The 22357-nt window shown below is 31.0% G+C and overlaps 2 protein-coding genes and 2 non-coding genes across 5 annotated transcripts; 2 read left to right on the forward strand and 2 right to left on the reverse strand.

Moving 5' to 3' along the window:
* Nucleotides 1-1365: 1365 nt before the first annotated feature.
* Nucleotides 1366-5047, reverse strand: LOC123905676 (EID1-like F-box protein 2). Of its 2 annotated transcripts, none has more exons than XM_045955371.1 (3): nt 4853-5047; nt 2568-3338; nt 1366-1678 (listed from the first exon to the last, which is right to left on the reverse strand). In XM_045955371.1, exon 2 carries the CDS (start codon nt 3336-3338, stop codon nt 2583-2585), a length of 756 nt encoding a protein of 251 aa, XP_045811327.1. In that variant the 5' UTR covers nt 4853-5047; the 3' UTR covers nt 1366-1678; nt 2568-2582. The 2 variants fall into 2 exon arrangements, with proteins under 2 accessions (XP_045811327.1, XP_045811328.1); XM_045955372.1 differs by having other exon boundaries at nt 4902-5018.
* An 8282-nt stretch (nt 5048-13329) lies between these two features.
* On the forward strand, nt 13330-13403 carry TRNAN-GUU. The gene has a single exon. It is a non-coding gene; the product is annotated as a tRNA-Asn (tRNA).
* An 822-nt stretch (nt 13404-14225) lies between these two features.
* LOC123905677 (probable protein phosphatase DDB_G0282105) lies at nt 14226-17785 on the reverse strand. The gene is made up of 2 exons (XM_045955374.1): nt 17496-17785; nt 14226-16354 (listed from the first exon to the last, which is right to left on the reverse strand). The coding sequence occupies exon 2, from the start codon at nt 16299-16301 to the stop codon at nt 14397-14399; it is 1905 nt and encodes a 634-aa protein (XP_045811330.1). The 5' UTR covers nt 16302-16354; nt 17496-17785; the 3' UTR covers nt 14226-14396.
* Nucleotides 16618-16691, forward strand: TRNAN-GUU. The gene has a single exon. It is a non-coding gene; the product is annotated as a tRNA-Asn (tRNA).
* Nucleotides 17786-22357: the final 4572 nt, after the last annotated feature.

Raw genomic sequence — 22357 nt, forward strand, 5'->3', positions numbered from 1 at the left:
TGCATTTGTTACTTGAATGTCCCATAGCCATGAAAATTTGGCTCAGTATAGCTGATGTTAACAACAGACATCTTTTTATTGGTAGCAAGTGAATAGGGAATGGAGTGGTCTGCCTTGTGAGCTACGGCGTGTTGTTCACTTTGGAACTAGAGGAATAAGATTCATGATGAGGACTTTGGTTTTCATCTAAAACCTTGGTCAGAGGTTTTGCGGCTGTCAAGAAGCTATAATGCGGCTGTTACAAATGACTTGGCTTCTACTCAGGTTAAATTTATCGAACATATTCGCCGGTGGACTCCCATTCATGGGTGGGGTGGGTTAATTCAGAATGATAAGGGAGAGTGTGAATTTGTGGTTATAGTGCTTATATTGGCAGAATCATGGAGAGTTCCTGTGAGGTTGTAGTTGGCTTGGACTCGTGGTTTTAAACAAGTCAAGCTTCACGTGGATTTGAAAGTAGTGGTCAATAATTCGAATTCTAAGATTAGTAGGAGTGTTTATGGTAGTAGATTGATCCAATGCATTGTGCGGATGCTTGAGATAGATTGGGAGATTCGGGTGTCATTTCTATCGTGAAGTGAATCGTTGTGCAAATGCGTTTGTGATTTAGATTGCAAAGAAGGCGTTTCAATGATTTATTATGAGCATCGTCCAACTCAAGTTGTTTTTTTTTTTTTTGTGGATTTGAGTACTTTCCAACTCCTGCGGCCAAATCTCAATCATTAAATTAAATTAATCTAATGAACAAAAGTGTCAACCTCTCAACCAATCATTAATTAATCTAAAAAATGAAAGTGTTGACCTCTCAATTAGATTAATTCAATGAATAAGATTTTACTAAAGAGATAGGAGTTACAAAGGATTCATGTTAACAAATGCCTTACATCACTAGTTCAATATTAATAAGTACTAGTATTTATTCAAACCAGTAGTTTCCTAAATTAACAATGCACAAGTATTAAACATTCCTGTTTTAGTAAGTATTCTTCATTTCTTGCTCCTTAAAAAGTGCTTTAAATCCTTCAAATGAAAATGTGTTTTGAAGGTATTATTTTCTCAAGCGAATTTAGGAGGGGTGTGCATAGTGCTCTTCAAATGAGTTTATACGAAACTAAATGTTTCTGAACTTAAGTGATTTCGATTGATGTACTCTACCAATTTGAATGAATGGATATCGTTGTTTTTTAGTCAAAAAAAAAATGGTCAATGAAATTTAGTTATAGTCGAATGGAGCATCCAAGTTCGATATCTGACAGGAACATTCCTTAGAACCATAGTGAAATTTTACTTATCTCTTGACCGAACTCCACATTACTAAAGCCCCTCTCCTATGTATTTGAACAAGAACATGCAAGTAAATCAAAATTATTCTTAACAAGCATGAGTTATTGCACCACCAAATTGGTTACACAGGTTCAGATATCAAGACATCACAATATACATGATATATAACATAGTTCACAGTAACACCCTTCTATCTGATTCATCAAGAAAAATTGTTGGTAAAATCTTGCCCTTTGTAGAAAATGCTAGCATGAGTTGAGATAGCAAAATCAGGCATAATGGTTTAAATAAAATCACAATGGCACTTCTGAGGTTCCCCTATGCAGAAATTTACCTATAAGCAAAACAGCAGTGTGTTCAACCAAACTTCTTGCGAGGAGGACTGGATGCTAATCTGTCAAGAAAATGTCACATCGTCATATCCTCAGCATAAATTAGGTAATGCAAGTGCCTCTAAAATTTCTCTTCTTAACATTTAATTACGGATTAGTAACATATTGTTAGGGTCTGGGATGCCAACATAGTTGGGATTCATTTCTCGATAGTGATGTTGCTGATGCATTAGAACGACAAATAGCTTTTATTGGGCAGGGGGGGTAATGCATTAGTAACGTCAAATGTTACAAATTTCAATAAAAGTGATTGTTTTGGATTCTTTAACTTGTGCCCTTAAGGCACCTGTTAGCAAATGCCACTAATTTTAAACAATTTCAATTTTGATATAAATTTAACAAGAAATAGATATTTCCATCAGATAGTTCTGGGAGTGAACTTATAATATCATTAATAGGTAATGTTGTATCGACAAAAAATGAAGCTAACACTAATTACCATTTGCACAAGCAGAATGTATTCTACTGGTTTTGCAGTAACCTTTTGTGTTAAATCAAATTATATAAGTGATCATCAAGAAAAAATATAACGAGTGCCAACACTTACAACAAGATATAAAATCATGCTACTTCCAAGTCTCCTAGTTTGTATAGGAGTATTTTCTGCACCGGTGAAATGCTTTTTAAAATATTAATTTTCTATACCTACAGTAACATCATGAACTCCTTTCAAAAACATTTATTGTCTGGATTTAATTCATATACACTGTCAGTGCTAATATTTTTTACACATTCAATCAATCATAATCATCAGATCTGTAAAAATGCTTGACTTTAAGCACAGTAGCACACTTCTAAAGTCACACATATTGTTGTGACTTGTTGTTTCTTTAAAATGTTTATATCTTGCAGTGGAAATATGTGGAAATGCAAGTTTAACTGAGAAATTACCTGACAATCATCATGTTACTCCTTCTCAGATGCCCCTTCGGAATCAGACAATGGTAACAGGGTACAGATCCCAACCATGTGACCATTAAGGCACACATGATAATCGACACATTCTTCATATGAACCTAACCTGCAACTAGCGGTTTGTGGTATCATATTAGCCTGCAGCATGCTCCACAACCTCGCCTTACAATAAGGACAAACCTCTGTCGGATGGAGTTTCGCGCCTTTGTTAATAAGCATCCTCCTTACATTTGTAGTTGCAAATGACTTAAAAACTCCGCGGAAGAATCCTATATCTCCTTCTTCGCCTTGGTCAAGATGCTCACAAGGATCAGAAACATACAAAACATCGTTTATGCATTGCGGCAAAAGAAAGCTCTTTCCTGACGTTTTAGAAAATCTAGTCCTGTAAACGAAATGAGCAGGGATTTGAACATTCTTAAACAAACCGCCTTTCTTGCATCCTGCACAGTATATAAGAAGCTTCCCTAAGGCACTCCAGTTTCCATCGATACTGTGAGTTCCACTAGTTTGGAGATCAATCATCATCTTAGGAGCTCTTGTTCGACAAAACTCTTTCCATAGAACTCGCTTGGCAAGGTCATCAAACCATTTGCACACACATGACAAAGTAGCTATTAGCTTCGGGTTCCAATTCAAATTGTTAAACACCAAGAATATCACATCTTCGCTTAAATGACCTTTAATGCATTGGCAAGAAGAAGAGTGTACGCATCGGTACTGCTTTGTGAGAAGCAATTCCCTCATCTGAAAAAACACAGAAAATTATTAGTTCGTAACAACTTTCTGTTCACATACTTTGGTAAATTCAAATGTTGACAAATAAGCAGTAAACATCAAGACAACCGAAGCAACCAATACAAACTATGCAAACAAAACAAAAAGAAAACAATTACTTGCTCTAGTCTTATAATTCTTCTTCTGTAACTCTAATTACTTGCTCTAGTCTTATAATTCATAAATACCGTCTCTATCTTCAAATGATTATACAGGATGTAAATTTCAATACTTCTAGAGTTCCTAAAATCTAAACCATAAAGTACATACACTTCAAGGTTGTCATCAATGCTAGACACTTTAGATACTGCTAGCAACATTTTATACTTTTTGACTTTTATTTATTGAATTTTATCATGTTTAAATGAAATACTTTGTTAACTAATACTAACTTTTAATTACATATTTGTGTTTTTATGCTAAATTTACACTGTATGTTGCACCCTCGCTGTGCCGTATCCTATAATTTCTAAAATGTATTGTATCATCTTCACCTCTTTGCCATAGTTTATCCATGTCATATCTTAGCCGTGTCTCATGCCTAATGCTAGCTTCCTAGATCCTAACCAGAACAAAGAACGATAAATTTATGGAACAACATACACACAGACAGAGTGAAACAAGAGATTTTGGAGATGCTTAAAATGAAACAAACTCAAAGGCAGTAAACAGGTTCCATAAAGAGAGTGATGTACGGCGCATTATAATTCAAGTAATAGCACTGTAACCTAGAAAATGCTGTCAAAGTGCGGCTATAGTGGAATTTCAATAAATTCATCATTGTTATGCTTATGCAATACACTATTTAATACAAAATGCTGTCAAAGTGCGGCTATAGTGGTTGCATAGCACTGTTGTGCAGCAGAATTTGAACAAACAGCTATTTTTTGCAATCTGCGATTGATAACGCTGAACTAAATTTCTTCAAAAATCACTAAGCACCACCAGTTCAAATTTTTCCGAAATTCAACATGCACATGGAAAATTAAGCAAATGTAACATAAAACTATCAAAATTCAGTGAAACCAAAATTCCAATCTCCTAAAAACAAACAACAACACAATCTACAACAAAGTGAGTTAACATTCCATTCATTTACTAGAGAGAGAAATAAAAAATGACCCATCACTAGATTCATAGAATCCCAACTCAAAATTGGAAATTTATGAAAACCATCCACTTCAATGAAGAAAATCAATCAAATTCAAACCTCAACCTAAAAAATTGGACCATATAAACTTACAATTAGATTAAATACAAACAAAACAAAGCCCAAATTGTGTCTTATCTCAGCTAAAAAAAACAAGCTTTATGATCCATATATAAACCCAAACCCTAAGAGGATAAAAAAAATGAAGAGTTGAACATGCAATTGGAGAAAACAAGAAAAGGGTAAGTGAGAAAACAGCAAAATCAATAACAAAGAACAAGAAAGAAAACAACTTGATTGTAAAAGTTGCAAATTGAACATAGGTAATTTTCACCTTTGAGTAGGGGCAAATTGGTCCAGGAAAAGAACAGAAATGAACATACACAGTTGAAGCTGAGAAATGCAGAGAGAGAGAGAGAGAGAGAGAGAGAGAGAGAGAGAGAGAGAGAGGAGTGGTGGGAAAGGAAGAAGAACTAAAAAAGGAACAAGATTAAAGCTTTGTAAGAGAAAGTGTAATAATGACAATATTATATTAGTCCATCGAATTTAATTTATATACACAGATAATATAATTTTTTTAAGCATACATTCAATATATTAATACAAAAAAGTATTATGTTTAGAGAAAAAAAGAATATGCACCGATAATTTAAAATAATTTTACGTTGTTAATTAATATCAACCATATTTTCTGTCACATCATCCCACTTTCTTTATAAGACATGACAAAATTATAGTTGTTTATTGGACGATCATGTAAAAATATTTTACACTGTTGATACATATCCATTGAACTCTTATGTTTATAAACACATGATATTGATATCACACATATTAAATAAAGTGGTAATATATTATTTGATATAGGTGTAAAATAATTTTACACTGATAATGCATAAAAATTAAACTCGAAAGATTTTAGCAACTAATTTATAAAAGTGACATTATATTGTGATTTGATTAAATGAAAGTGTAAAAAAGTTTTACACCATCGATGTATAGCAATTAATTTCTTTGAGAAATATAATTTCTTTTTTCTTTTTGGTTTACAATGAGCTGTGAATCGAACCCAACACTTATAGCGTACTACCAAACCCCTTATCACTAGACCAAACCTAGTGTCTTTGAGAAATATAATTTCTTTTCAAAATAGGCTTAATTAATAAAATGGTCCCTTAAAGACATTTTTGGTTTCAGATTGGTCCCTTAAAGAAAAAAAGGTTCAAATAGGTCCCTTAAAGAAAAAAAATCCGAATAGGTCCCTTAAAGACATATCTGTTAATCAGTTTGGTCCTATTTAGACCTCTTTTTAAGGACCAAACTGATTAACGGAGATGTCTTTAAGGGACCTATTCGGACTTTTTTTTTCTTTAAGGGACCTATTTGGACCTTTTTTTCTTTAAGGGACCAATCTGAAACCAAAAATATCTTTAAGGGACCATTTTATTAATTAAGCCTTTCAAAATATAATTATTATTTCAAAATAATTCATAAATATCAATTAAATTATACTTGCATGAATTTTTTTTAATATATTTTTATCTGTCCTTAAATGTATTTCATACCATTTTTATATATTTATAGTGATGATACTAATTTTAATGTTAATTGTTAGTATTACATTGTTATGTTAGTTTTTTTAATTTATCAGGACTTAAATCCTGAACTTTCTGCTCTTTAACTCTTAGCTCAACTAGTTTAATCAGTTGAGCTATCAATCCCAACCAATGATGATACTAATTAATTGAAAGTATACTAAATCTAAATATGTATTTTTTTTTTTTGTTACATATGTATTTTCTTAATATAGGTAAAATAAACTTTAAAAAAGAAATTAACATAATAATTGTTTCAACAGTTCCTTATCACATGGGTATACTTGTGAATGGTTCTTGCAGTATGCTTACGTGTCATTCGGACAATGAAGTGTTTTTATAGTTCCTTAAAAATATCAAAATATCTTCTGAATGGTCTCAATAGATTCTTTAAGTTTGGTCCACGCATCCCACGTGTCAGGTTTCTAATTTTTCGGGCTTTCATTTTCCTTTTGAGTGTGAATCAATTTTGGTATTGGTAAATGCAGATTCCAAAACAAACGTTTTTTAAAGATCAATTTTAATTTCTATATGCTATTATATTTTGGAAAATGCTAAATAGTGTCCCGGGGTACTGTCTAAGGAAGCAAATATAGTAATATGACATTGAACTTTGTGCAGTCAACGCCTCGAAAGTCTAAAAAGTATTATTTTCAATTTAAAAATTTCCTTTTTTGATTTCCTTAACCAGTGCCCCGGGAGCACCGGTTAAAATAACCCTTATATTTTTTAGTCGTATACTATATACTATATCTTTAATACAGCTTAGGCAGGGCCTACTATGAGTAGGGACGTAGTTAAAAAAAAGACCAATAGATATCACGATACCCCGAATTTTTAAAAATTATTATACTATATATTATTATATTTTTTAGTCTTTTTATTTTATTTTCGAGAACTTTAAATTCTCTAGATGACGTGATGAGTGGGATATAGAAATCAAAGTTTTTTTTTTAAAAAAAATGATAAAGGTTTTGCTTTCTTATAATAAGGTAAACAAATGCCCTTTAAAATGTAAAATACATTTCCCCAACTATCCAAAAGAAAATTTTACATGTGTTTGTTAGAAAGGTACAAAATGAGAAGTTTTGTTTACTTGTTGATAAATTGATTGTGATAAAGTCTACAAGAGAACGAATTACTCTAATTATTAAATTTGTTGATAAAAATAAATATGTCAAGGAACGTTGTTTGAATATTGTACATGTGTAAAATACCATATCATTCACTCTTAAGAAAGGGATTGTTCATCCGGTTAAGAAAAAATGAAAGGGATTGTTCACCATTGTCTTAGCATAATCTTAACATTCAAAGAGTTTGAGGTCAATATATAATATGATGGAACTAGTAATATACGTGAAAAGGTAAATGATTTACAAATTTGGATTATTTTAAAATGTCTTTATTCATCTTATATGTGTTGCATGTCTCGTCCATCAATTCCAACTTGTTCTTGTTGGATCATCTAAATAAGTAGCTGACTTCATACTTTTTTTTTCTTTCAAACTTTGAGTATAAAATTGTTAATGTAGTGTGTTCTTCTTGTAAATTGAATGATGAGTTGCAAGCAACGTATGAAATTGAAACTTTTCGTTTGGTTAAAATTATTTGTTTATTATTTGGTGCATTTTAAAATTTATCTATTCTTTACTAAATTATACTATTAAACTTGATCATCCTCTAAAATGAATTCCTAACTCTGTTCCTGACTATGAGACTAGAAATCAAGTTGCCAACAAGACATCTATTTTTCTTCCGCTAGAGATGGACTACCTTTCAAGTTCCGCCAGAGATGGACTACCTTTAAAGCATAAGGCAGGGCTAGCTCAATTCTTTTTATGTGGGGCAGAGCCGGCCCAAACATAAGGCAGTCCAAACCCTTGCTTTAGGCCTCCAAATTCATTTCAAATTCAATGATTTTAGAGTGAGTTTGTAATTTGAATATGTAATGATTTCTATTGATGTACTTTACCAATTTAAATAAATGAATATATTGTTGTTTTTTTAGTAAAAAAAATTAGGAGATGAAATATTCCTCTTAACAACATCTGTTGATTTTTTTTTTTTAGTATTTATCATCATATTATAGGTAGGAGTTGGAGTTAAAACTATATATGGACAACAAATATTCAAATTTGAGAAGATACTAGATTTAGTCTAGTGATGAGAGATTTTGGTAGTTAGTATGAAATTCTAAATTTAAACCTCATTAGCTCCAAGAAAGAAAAAGAAAAAAAAATTCGAGACTTTATTTAGAAGATTTGATTAATATTTTTAATACAAGTGTATAAATTTATATATAGAACTTGTCCCATGGCTGTGGCCTATAATCATGTTTTAAATTTTAACCTCGTTGATAAGTCAACTAATTATTTTCCCACTTGGTACTAATTATATGTGCTCCAATATCAAGAAAAAAAATAATGTTGATATAAGTATAGGTTAGTTGCAAAGAAAATAGTCATAAACTGCCAAGAGAATGAACATTAATGGTGGGTATTGTCAATAGTTTCACTATCAAAAAGGATAAGAGGGAATCATTAAAAGAAGCAAATGAAAATGAAATTTAGGTTTAGTGACGGCAAAGGAAATATGAAAACAGAAATATCTTAAATAAGATATATAGCTGAAGATGGTGACTTCAAATAAAGCTTCCTATCTTTTTCAAAAAGATAAATAAATAAAGCTTCCTATGTTTTTCAAAAAGATAAATAAATAAAGCTTCCTATCATATTCAAGTGGTCAAAAATAAAATGCGATGCAAATAACAAATTTTGTCAAGTATGGCATTAAAGTATGGTTGAAGGAATACTTTAATCATTTGTTATACTCAAAAATTAGAGATGAAACTTAGCATCGCTTGTTTAAGAGCTCAAATTTCTTATTACTTAAATCAATTCATTAATAATTGACTTACTTTATTTTTCCATTAACCTAGCCTCACACACACTATAAAATATATGGAGATTGACAAAAATCGTTTTGTTCACATTTGGCAGGAAAACAGCAGAAGTGCGGACTAGTTGATTAATTTTAACCTTACTTCTATTTCTTGGAATCTTTGTTATTATGGAGTCTTCTCCTAATGAGCTTAGATGACTCATGTTTGATGATATTTTCGGGGCTTACATGCCTAGTAGCGTCAGTTTAATTCCTTAACTTCTTTTTGTTTCTTTTTTGGACTTCGGCCAAAAAAACTAGGATTACTTGATATTTATAAAAAACTTTGTTACACTATTAATATTTAATCATATAATAGTTACATCATTAATCATTAAGTTACTGTATTACTTTTTGGTATAAAGACTATTAAAAGTTAAAATCTTTGACAAAAAAAAAATTGAAAATATATAAAATTTAAAAAATAGTAATTAGACCATCAAAATTATTCTCAGATGGATTTTACATAACCTTTAAATATATTTTTCCATTTAAAAAAACTTAATATCCAGCTCAAGAATCAACTAATTCGAGGGACCAATCATATCGCCCACTTGCGGGAGCCTCTTTAATGCCATAGTTTTTTTTACTCTGTATAAACTAGTCCGTCAAAATTGACAGACCTTGAGAGGAGCACACTCCAAGGTCTCAAGCCAACATCACTACACCAACTCGTGCGTACCATTTGAAATTTTAATTTTTTTTTTCTGCTGTCATGATTAGTAGATTATATGAATATTTGTTACAAAAGTTTAATTTTTTTTAACAAAAGGTGAATTAAATATGAATTTTTTAGTTTTTTGCACATAAATAATTCATCTTATGTTAAAAAATTCTAAATTTTTATCGAAGATGTTCTTATAATATTATAAACATGAATACAAAAAGTCATTCAAAAATGTGAAAGTATACATGAGTTGAATAAAAAGCAGGGACTAAAAACATTGACTCATGAAACTTCAGGGACTAAAAACTGTGAAAACAAACTTCAGAGACTAAAATGAAAATTCTGAAAAACTATGGGAACCAAAAACATATTTAACTCAAAAATAAAAATATTAAATTTTGTTAAGTTATTCCATAGAATGAGAAGATAGGGCAAGATGGAGTCTCCCCAAACTTTATTCTCCCTTTGGAAATTTAGGAACTTAGTCACCGTTGATGCAAGTTGAGATACGATAGATAAAATGACAAATATATTAAAATTTATATGTATTGTAAAGTTTTAGATACGAACCTTTGAGTTTGAAGCACATTTTCTATTTCCAAAATATTGCAACTTTCCAATTTTTATTTTTTTTTATATATACAATTTTCCAATTGCTTTGGCTTGCATGACCAAGACTTAAAGTGCATTCATTTTTTGCATTAATTTTTTTGCAAAAGCAGCCATTAATTAAGGTAATGTCTCATGTAAAGCAGGGTGATTTGCGCTGAACTTGGTAACGGTTCGATCCCCTGCAACTGTGATCGGGAGAGGCTGAAACCACTTGATGCCAGAACTGACCCCGAACCAGATTAAACTGGTGGTGAAAAAAAAATTGCAAGGCAGCCATAAATTAAGTTTGGGTCATGCACTTGTTAAACATACTAAATATAGAAATAAGAAATAAAATTAATGTTGATAGGACAACTTTTTATGTACACTTTCAATGTATTAAATGTATCAGTTTCAAAACAGAATTTCTTTATTTATATGCTTAATTAGTGTCCTACTAATCCCCTCGCCCGAGGGCACTATTTAGCATTTAATATCTTATTCTATGACAGATGATTGCATTTGCATCACAATATTCCTAACTGAAATTTCTTTGAAATTAAATTCAGCAACCATGATAAATAATTTCAGTAACATTGTACCAAAAATAAATAATTTCGGTAACAACGGTTGACTGAATTCAGAGTACATATTGTGTTTTCTTTCTGTCCTCCTCACTAAAATCATTCACAGCAAAGGATTAGCCGTCTATATCTCTTTTGCTTTCTTTAAAAAACAAAATTGGATCAAACTTATTTCTTATTGGCCTAAAACTTTTTAATTTTTTTTTTAAAGTTTCTAAAATAGTAAAACATTTTTTTAACAGACGTAATTTGAACCAAATACGATTTAATTTTTGCTAATTTATTTTTGTTAAATATTTTGTGTCATAGATTATCTTCTTCTTACCATTTAAGAATAGCTAATTAAGAACATACCTTATTATAGGATTGGAAGTTATCCTCCACATATAAGCACAACTCTTACAATTGTAGGATTCTATAAAGAACCAAAAATCTTGATAATTGGTTAGGCGTGCAATGTGTGCTTTCTAATAATGTCATCACTTTTGCATCTCAATTTTGTGCTGTTTATGTTTTTCGCAAAGAAATAAGGTTGTGTTTTAAAACAATTTGGTTAGGAAAAACTTGGACGATTTGAAAAGAAAGAAACAACAGAGTATTTGGTCAAAACGAATTATCTCATGTCAGGTTGAATAAAAACATCAAAATTCATGTTTGGTGGTTGTTAATGGCAGTACAGCATAAAGGATTTTTGTTTTGATTTGAATTCTTGGATGGTTAATCCATCTTCTTAGGAGAAAGCTTTGCCGGAGAAGTAAAGATATGTCAACTATGTTGGCATCCTTTTACTCAATCCAAACTAGTTAACTCTCAAATATATATATATATATATATATATATATATATATATATATATATATATATATATATATATATATATATATATGAGTCAGGATCCGTTGACACCAACTAGTTTGACACCAAATGTTACACCTCTCAATAACGTTTTAACCGATATAAATTTTATAAAATCCACCGTTGGATTGAAAGTTTACATCATATAGATCATTTGTGTAAAATTTCAAATAAATCCAAAATCATTTGATATGTTATTGAGATACATCAAAATTAACGGTTTTTGTATTTTTTTAAATGCCGTTAATCTTTATGTGTCTCAATAGCATATCAAATGATTTTGGATTTGTCTGAAATTTTACACAAATGATCTATATGATGTAAACTTTCAATCCAACGGTGGATTTTATAAAATTTATATCGGTTAAAACGTTATTGAGAGGTGTAACATTTGGTGTCAAACTAGTTGGTGTCAACGGATCCTGACTCTATATATATATATATATATATATATATATATATATATATATAAGAAAACTTGGGGGACTAGACGAATATCCAAGTGGGAGCTAACAAATTCAACTACACCACATTAAAAGCATTACCTATAAAACTCGTAGGAAAAATCAGATGAAGGTTAAAATATTGCAATGCTCCAAAAGAGATTAACAAAATTGATATTCTGGCAAACCAAATCAATTTATAATGAAAGCATGACTTATATTATTAGGAACTGTGTCCTGCCATTGAGAGTCTTGAATGTGCAATCCAATGGTAACAATATCATCAACACACTAATTGTCTTCTCTATAAATATGTGATATAATGAAAACATATGCTTTGGAAACTCCACAATTTAACCAACAATTACGAAAGATCAAAGAAATCATAAAAGGAATCTTAAAAGCAAGAGTGACCAGGGTAGAAGCAGATGAAAATATGCTTCTTTTTTTTTCTTAGTAAATATAACCAAAATCGTAGCAAATATATGTTTTACATATAACCTTTTAATTGTCTCTCAAATGGACGATTCTAAAACCTAACTTCTCTTACAATTACAGAAAGAAAATTATAGTTTCATTAGTTTGAGAATAGTTACCAAAGATTTTTTTTTTTTGACAAAAGTTGCCAAAGAATATTAAAAATCCCATATTAGAAAATAATTGGTTATGTACATATGTTGTAATTTATTTTGAAGATGTACCTGAAACCATTTTATATCCCACATCATTTACAAGGCAAATGCAATACTGTATTCTCCTCATCTATTGCTAGAATCAAGTTATTCCAAAGTTCTGGTTTTGAATGCTTAATCATTCTCAAACTCTCAACAATAAGGGGTTGCTCAAAGCAGCAGCTTCAGGTCAAGACACTTTCACTATGTAAGTAATCTGGACACAACTTATAAACATATTGCGAGTTGTTTCCATAAATTCTCTCGAGCAGTAACACCAGTACTTATATCAGTATTTACACTAGTAGATAAAAATAAGTCAATTCAAACAGATCATTGATACAACTGCTTTATACTTTTCATTTCAAAAGATAGCTCAATGCAAGTTAATTTCTCATACCTATAAAATCATAATTTTAGAAACTTGAATCAATATGATGAAATTACTTCAAAACCTTATCAATAGCTGGAATAGCTCAGTTGGTTAGAGCGTGTGGCTGTTAACCACAAGGTCGGAGGTTCAACCCCTCCTTCTAGCGTTTATTTTCATTTTTCTTAAAAAAAGCTTCATAATATTTCTTAGACTGCCTAACTTGTTTTGTACATCTGATTCTTCACCGTTCAATACATTCTCTTCTTCACAAAAATTTAATGCAACAATACCCATAATAAAGGTATAAATTTACCATGGAAAAGAAATCATCAAAAATCCAAAACCAGAAGAAAAATCAATAAGCATACTTCATTAAACAGCATTCTAATAATCTAATGTCTTGAAATCACTTGTACCGCAGAATTATCCGTAAAAAAAAAAAAAAAGATTCAGAAATAATAGGTTTCTGCTGGTGAAGGCTTGGAACCTTGGAGTGTGCTCTTATCAAGGTGTCAAGATCGAATTCTTCAGGTGCCACTTCCTGTGTTTGGCCAATCCATCCCCCCTCCCTCCTGACTAGTGGACAGTGGAATTGGTATCCATCAGATTAGTCGGTCATTGAGCTAGATACCAAGTCTTAAAAAAAATAAGATTCGTAAATGCAACATATTCCATCAGGGATGTGAGAATCATAAGATCAATCCAAAAACAAAACATCACATTATATTGATCATTATTCAACAAAAGGCCACAACACCACATCACAAAAATCCATATCAAAACAAGAGTGAATAGATTTTTATGTAATTTCAACAAATATGAACAAAAATTCTTTAGTGAACTCTTTCTCAAGTTTAATTTGCATTGAGCTGCTTACATAATCTGTTAGTTAGTTGTCACTGTTGAAGCAAGTTGAGATACTTATGGATTACCAAAACACAATAAATAAAAAACTATGTAATAAAAAAAGTTTATGATGCAAGTTAAGTTCCAAACACAAAATCCCTCTTATCAATTCTACAAGAAAATCTAATAGGAACAATTCAAGGCAAAATTCTACCTCTACTTAAAGTTCCTTCTGCCAAAGCTTATTCTCCTACAATTTATTTACTCAAACCAAAACAAAACAAAAACAAAATTTTCATCCAAATTGATTTCATCAACTAACTATGTTTGCAGAAGGTTTTTTGTCTTGAAGAGAAATCACAGTTTCAAATGCACCAACCAATGCTTTAACCTTGCTCTTTCTAGCTTCAACAAGTTTACTTGCTGTTTCCTCAATAACATTGTTAAACAATCCTTGTGCATCTTTCTTATCCTCAACATCTTGGTGTCTCAAAACAACTTTCTCTTGACCATTGCCACCACCATTGCTCTCACTACATGCTTCATCTCTTTTTTTAAAGCTTTTCCTTTCGCTGTTATTGTTAACATTTGCTTTCTCTGCCAACGTTTTCGCTCTCCGAAATGTAAGCCTCCTAGGAGTATTTTTCTCAATTTGTTTATCAACCACTTTGCCTCTTCTGAACTTCAGTTTTATCATCTCACAGTCCTTGTCTTCAACTTCCTTAACCTTTCTCGGCTTGCTTTTCTTCTCGACTTTTAAAGCCTCCTCGTTTTCCATGCATTCGATTTCGCAGTTTATTCCTGATAAAGAATCCACCTCAAATTCACTAGTTGTATATTCAGATTCCTCGTCTTCGTCAGATAAGGATCGAGTAACTGAGGTTGACGAAGACATAGGTGTGGACAACTGAGGGAGGTACGACTCATCATCATAGCTTGCAGTTTGATCAGATTGTAAAGTTTTCTCTTCACTTTCCGTCTTAATGACATACAAAGTCCTTTCCTCCACCTCGTTGTTGCTGTCGCTGCTGCTGTTGTTGTTGATGTTGTTGTTATTGTGTTCTTCGAGCTCATCTTCTTTTGCCGTCTTCTGATTCCTAAGATGAGACACGATTTTGAGGCTCTTGTGATTTCTTGAATTTAGACTTGAAACTCTTTTAAGAGAAGCTCTTGGAGATGATAAAGCTTTTATAGGTGTTATCGGTTTTCTTGAAACTGTTTTGGAGGAGGCTACTTTCTTTTCTGTCTTGATCTCACTAATTATTTTGTCATCAAAGCCTTCAGAGGAATTCATAGAGGAAGATACTTTCTTCTTTGCAACGCGATTTGAATTCAAAGGTGCCGAATGTTTTGCCGACAACTTTATTTCTTTACCATTTAAAGAAGATAACTGCGATGAAGTACCCGAGCTCTTGGAAGTCGATTTTGATGAGGTTTTGACTTTTGAAGTATTTTCAACCATTTTGAGAGTCGATTTTGACACAGCTTCGACTGGACCATCAGTTGATTTTGATGAAGTTTTGACTTTGGAAGTTGGTTTTGATGTATTTTCCACCTTCTTGGTAGTTGATTTTGATAGATTTTCCACCTTAACAGGAGTTGATTTTGATTGTGATTGCACCTCCTTATCAGTTGATGATGAAATTTCTTGACTTGTCGATGGAGAAGTACGAAACTTCAGAAGGAATGATGATGGTTTGACCTCGACTGATGATGCTTTCTTCCTGTTTACCTTAACTTCATTCGCAACATGCTTTTGGCTATCAAATGATTTCGATGGAAGTTCATGTGCATTGATATCTAAGGCATCAGGAATCTGAGTCTTTGAATCAACCGATTCTTTGTGTACAACCGTCAACATCTTTGTTGGCTTGGAATCAACCGAATCTTTGAGTACGTCTGTTGACATCTTTGTTGGTTTGGAATCAACAGGTGGTTTGGACTTGGCAATCACCTGACCGATGCTCGCTTCCGAACTTTGATGAATTTTTTTTCTTGTAGCTCTATTCGGTATAGATCGCTTCGATACAAATGCATGCTCCCCCCCATATTTACACAAATCATGACAGGAACCAGTGGAAGCTCTGAGATAATTAGGAACAACTTTTTCATCGCCATTTCCCGACCTAGCATTGCCGGCAGAGTTCCTTCTTACTTTAACCTCAGGTGACTTAGTTACATCCGGGGTAACCAGTGATTCAACACTTTCACTCGCCATCAGATGAAAAATGAGATGCGCAGAAGAACAGAACAGGATTAAGATCGAAAATCCTGAAATTCAAAAAGAAAACTTATTCTAAATACATCAATCAAATAAATAAAAAGGACATACATTTATGTAACGAGTGATTCTTATCTAAACGAGAATAAAATTACAAAGCATATTCAAAATATCAATGGAAGTACGAAAATAAGCACAAATCATTGAAATATAAAATTTAAGGTAGAAACAAATGAAAATTTATCGGTTATAAAATCATAATCTTTGAAACTAGCCTCAATTTAGAGAAAATAACTTCAAAACAGTGTCAGTTGCTGGAATAGCTCAGTTGGTTAGAGCGTGTGGCTGTTAACCACAAGGTCGGAGGTTCAACCCCTCCTTCTAGCGTTTATTTTTTTGCTTAGAAAAAATCAATAAAATTCCGATTTGAAACTCGAAATAGAAATGAAACAAAAAATTTTATTGCACAAAAAATTGCCTAACTTGTTTTTCATATTTGATTCTTCTCCATTCAGTCCAGATCAATACATTATCTTCTTTTATTGTGAAAAATAACATACATGCAAAAAAAAAATTAATTCAATAATGTACTAAGGCAAAACAAATCAAAAATAAAAAACCAAATGGAAACATTTGTACTGCAAAATTATGTGTCATAATTGTGAAACAGTAAGCTTTGTTTTTAACTGCAAAAAAATTAGGCACTTATGATTATTCATTATCAATCACATTAATCATGAAACCAATCATCTATGTAAATCATTGATTCATAACCATAAGATCAATCCAAATTCAAAACATAACCTTATATAACATTGATTCAATAAAAATCCACAACACCACATCACAAAATTTATAACAAAACTTAATGATCAAGAAAACTTTTCTTGCAACAACATAGACAACAATTTTCTAACAATATCACAAATTTCAATCCAGAAAATAATAAACCTAAAAAAATAATCTTTTTTTATGAAAATTCACTTAAAAATCAAAACTTTGGAAACACCCAAATGAAATCAATCCAATAGAACAGAAAAACGAAACAGGGGAGATTCTAAAAACCAATCTAGATCAATAAAAATCAAATTTTTAAACAAACCCAATTGCATTTAGGTAAAAATAACAATAACCCAGATCATGATTTTTGTTGAAAATGATGAAAAGATGAAGAAAAAAAAAGTATCATACCTTGTTTTCAGAAGAAAAAATGAGAAAAGGATGATTTTTATGAAGAAAGAAAAAGAGAGTATAAGAAAGTGAATAGTGATGGCTATAGGGACCACTGAAAGAGAACGTGGAAGCAAGTGTTGTTCTTGTTTTTCTGGTTTCGGTTTGGCGTGTGTGTCTCTTCACTTCATTTGTTTGTTACAGAATCCAGAGAGAGAGAGAGAGAGAGAGAGAGAGAGAGAGAGAGAGAGAGAGAGAGAGAGAGAAAGAGAGAGTTGAATTTTTATTTTTATTTTTTAATTGAGGAAATTAGAAGTCATTTAAAACTCACTCATATATGAAGTGGAGAGGCTATTCGACTCATTGCGTCTAGAAATATCGATATTTTTGTCGGTTGAGTTATTGAGTTAGATGTGTATTTATTTACTTAATATATGAGACAAATAGTTTCCAATTTCATCCCTCTTGAGTATGCACCATTGTTAGTTGAAAATTCTTAAAAAGAATTTATCATGTTAAAGTATTTACCAAGAATCGCTCATTTGATTTACACGAGTTTTGTAAAACTCGAGGAATTATATTATATATGTAGTTAAAATTTCATATTTCTTTAAGAACAAAAGGATTAATGGGCAATCAATCGTTGGTTGATTTAGTGGTGATCGACACTGAATTTGGTAGGGAGGACCACGGTGCAATCTTCGCAACTGCGAACGGAAGGGGGCTGGAAGCACTTGATGCCAGAACTGACCCAGATTAAACTCGTCGTGAAAAAGAAAAAGAAAAACAGATTTGCAGGCTTCCTTTTTTTGAGAACTAGAGTTAAATTTATATTTTTTTTAATGAATTTTTTTTATTTAATTTATTAAAAAAACTCCATTCTACAGTTCCAAAAAAAATCCATTCTATTTTCATTTAATTAAAAAAAATTCTTCCGTAAATTTAACTCAGTTGATAAGGACATCGTATTATATATATTAGAGTTGGGATTCGAATCTCAAAGACTCAATTTATTCACTTTTAATATAGAATTTCTAACCGGACTACTCGATAAAAAGAAATTAAAAAATAGCATCTTTATAAGAAGACAGATATGGGTAGTAGTGAGAAATTAAATAAAGCACACAAAATAAGAAAGCTAATTAAAGAATTTAGGAATGGATGGTCGGTTTGGTTGGTGAGAAAGCGTGTGAGTTAAAAAATTAAAATAGTTTCTTTAAATTTGGTTTTGTTATAAACTATTTCTAAGCATGAACAATAATATGGAAGAATAGAGAGGAAGAAGAGAAAGGAATAGACTTATTCACAAGTATGTATTTACATGGAAATAAGAGTGTCATTTATAGGACACACTAGGGGACAAGAAAACCTACCCCATAATGGGCATTCATTACATATTATTCATAACACTCCCCCTTGAATGTCCATGAAGGATATTCTTTCTCTAAAAAAAAAATTCAAGTGAAGGAAAAAGAGTACATCATCATTTATGTGTGAACTGCCTCATTAAAAACCTTACCAGGAAAACCCAGTGGGATAAAACCATGGTGAAGGGAAAAAGAGTGCAGTAAATATTTGTGTCTCCCCCTCATAAAGACAATTATACAGGAGATGAAAAACCAAATAATCTCCAGTACTAGTTGATCAAAAGCTTTACTTGAAGTTGACTTTGTAGAAAGATCTATCATATCTTCTTTATTATGGTCTTCTCCAAATTAGCAGTGAGTCCGATATTATCTTCATATTGAATTGTTGCATGAACCATCCTTTTGTAATAAAAACATCAAGTTTCTTGTATGTGTTGAATTACAGATCTCGACAAAAACGCCTTCTCAACTTGCTTGATGTAGTGCTGAAATCTTCACACGATTGGATGATATTGGTGTTTCTTTAAGGTATAAATATTATGCTTGACTTTGTCCAATATCTGTGTTAGCTGAATAAAATATCACGACATGTATAACTATAACTATATATAGTAAAATATATCAGTGTCCTTAATTGAATTAAGATATGGTATTTCATGACCAATTCAAATTGTTCATTATTTTCTAGATGCATTACACGATCTTTGCAAATGACATCGCAACCATTTTAGTACACAACAGAGTTGTCCATGTCAAACTGTTCTAATACTTTTGTCCATGTCAAACTTTGCTCATCCAACATATTTCTTTAATCTACGAATTTCAGAAGCTCTTCAGGAGTTCTGATAATATTTATAGTAAATGATATTTCTCAACAAATATATTAGCATTTGATATATAGTGCTTCAGGACCAATTAGTAATTCACTATTGATGAACTTACAACAATTTCATATAGAATCATGTTTTATATAAGGTTCATGATTCATGAAGCATTCTTCAAATACTTATTTTGTAAGAAATGACAATATCTCAAGCTCTTCAGGAGTCTCTTGATCATATTTTTATCATCGACATAAATCTTAAATATATCAAATTTATTGCCAAATATTTTCTTAAAATGAACAAATTGTCATTTTCATATTTTTCACTTGGAAATATTCAACAAGAATATTATACAACATGCATATAGATGTTGCTCGAGTATATAAGGAGACTTATTCATGTTTATTAAGTCATCTCTCCATTATATGTGTCTTACGAAAATTAAATCCTTTTAGGATTTTCATATAATCATCATTATCAAGTGAGCCAATCAAATACGTTAAAACACATATTTCACATAAATTGAGTATTTCATATCCTACTCAACTTAATTAATTACAAAGAAGTTTTTGAATTCACTTTAGGTTGAAAATCATTGATAGACATTTATCGATATACTTGAATAACCATTCAAACTTTAAATATTTTATTTTCATTATTTTCTTTTTTCTTGAAAACTTATTCATATCGAATTGTTTCCATCTGCAGATGAAATGGACTACTAGTCCAAAAACATTTCGCTTTGCAAAGCTATTTTAATATTGTATCAATCACGTCTATCTATTTAGTCAATAATTTCATTGTCTATAATCCTTAATAGACTTTGATTCATGATCCTCATTATTTCTTGTAATATATAGCGCTATATTATATAAATAATCATCGTCAATGTTGATTTTCTTTCGGTTCCATCGTATTCCATTCATGACATAATTCTTCGAGATCTCTTTATTTTCATAAATTTCAGGTACCTGATAAGTTCTTCTGGAACTGCAAAATCAATTATGTCGAATGTTCTTTTGGAATTTTCATATTCTCACTTGGGTCATCTTTGTTTTTAGCTCCTTATCTTATTTGAGGAATTTATCCTTGAAACCGATTTGCTTACCATGCTTCAAGCGTGGTTAAGAATCATTTGCAATATTAAATTGTCCAACAAGGACATTCATTTTTATTGGAGCATTAGCAGCTGTTGATTGATTTCATAAACTTTGCAAATGAGTTATCTTTTTGAACTTCTGGTTCATATTGATTTCTAAGAGGATCAAAATAACAATTAATAATTTATTCCAAACATTTCAATTGAACTTCTAGTTCATATTTTAGCTGCTTATTATCTCCCCCTAATATTGGGAAAGCTAATTCACCAATTGATAATCAGCCTACAGGGCCGTAAAAATATCTCCAATTATTGGCTCAATTTGGAGATTCATATAAAAATTATTTTCCCAATATTCTTTTACTACCCATTTAAATGCATTATATTGGAGCAATTGCACATACACAACACATCCAAAAATGCTTATATGAGAATCATGTTTATAAACCAATGTTCAAATTGTAAATTAGGGGAGAACTCGTAATAACTTGTTGGCTTGATGCGAATCATTATCTCACATACCATGTTTGAATGTTCCCAAAATATAAAATTAGAAGTCAACTGACATACGATACTTATCAAATATCTTCTAAAAATTTAGAAAATTATATCTTAGCAACACTATTTGAGAAAACATTTTCACAAACTTCTGGTTGTGAGTTAACAACATACATCTGACCAATTTAGTTGATGCATCAATTTAAGTCACAAAATGTTTAAATGGTCTAATTTCTCAAATTATCAATTTCTTTTGGGAACTGGTAACACAAAAATTATTAGAATGAAGGAACTTCGGGCCCTTCAATACATATTTATAGAATTTCTTTTTCGCATCATAATAAATCCGGGATAACCCAACCGGTTTGCCAACAATAAATTTAATATGATTTGTAAACTTCTGGTTTACAATAATTTGTGATTCGATTGCATTAATATATATATATATATATATATATATATATATATATATATATATTTTGTTTTTATAATTTATTTATTCCTTGTTTCTTCAAAAAAAAAAAATTAATTATTTATTCCTTATATATTCAAGAAGAATATATTCATGCATCCCCGAAGGATTGCACAAGATGTTATTATTATACAATTCCTGAAGAACTGAAGAATTCAAAAGCAACTCATATTATTCTCTATGAATTCCAGAAGAATTCAAAAGGGTAGTTGCGGAAGAACTCAACATTATGCTATGTGAATTCCAGAAGAATTCAAAAAATGGTTAATCCCTGAAGGATTGATTAGAGAATTAATTTTATTGTTAAAATATATTAAAACTCAATTTTTTCCATCATGAATTCCGGAAGAATTCACTATTAAGAAGTCTTACCGTCTATTATGATCTTAGTTCCGGAAGGGCCTGATAAATTTTTATATGGTTCAATTGTCGTGTAATGAGAATTATCGGCAATTGGCTGAACACTTAAGAATAATACACACTCTGTTATTCTCAATAGTCCAAATCTTTTATAAATTATGTAAGAATCACTAAACTATAGTTTCTGAAGAACTTAGAATAACTCAATATTTATACTTTATGAATTCCTGAAGAATTCAATAGTGATACATCCCTGAAGGATG

This window comes from Trifolium pratense, linkage group LG2 (genome assembly GCF_020283565.1).
Source record: "Trifolium pratense cultivar HEN17-A07 linkage group LG2, ARS_RC_1.1, whole genome shotgun sequence".
Lineage (NCBI taxonomy): Eukaryota > Viridiplantae > Streptophyta > Magnoliopsida > Fabales > Fabaceae > Trifolium > Trifolium pratense.

What these genes read in the sequence shown, in the direction of transcription:
- LOC123905677 (XM_045955374.1), bottom strand. Translation starts at nt 16,301, where the DNA reads ATGGCGAGTGAAAGTGTTGAATCACTGGTTACCCCGGATGTAACTAAG.
- LOC123905676 (XM_045955371.1), bottom strand. Translation starts at nt 3,338, where the DNA reads ATGAGGGAATTGCTTCTCACAAAGCAGTACCGATGCGTACACTCTTCT.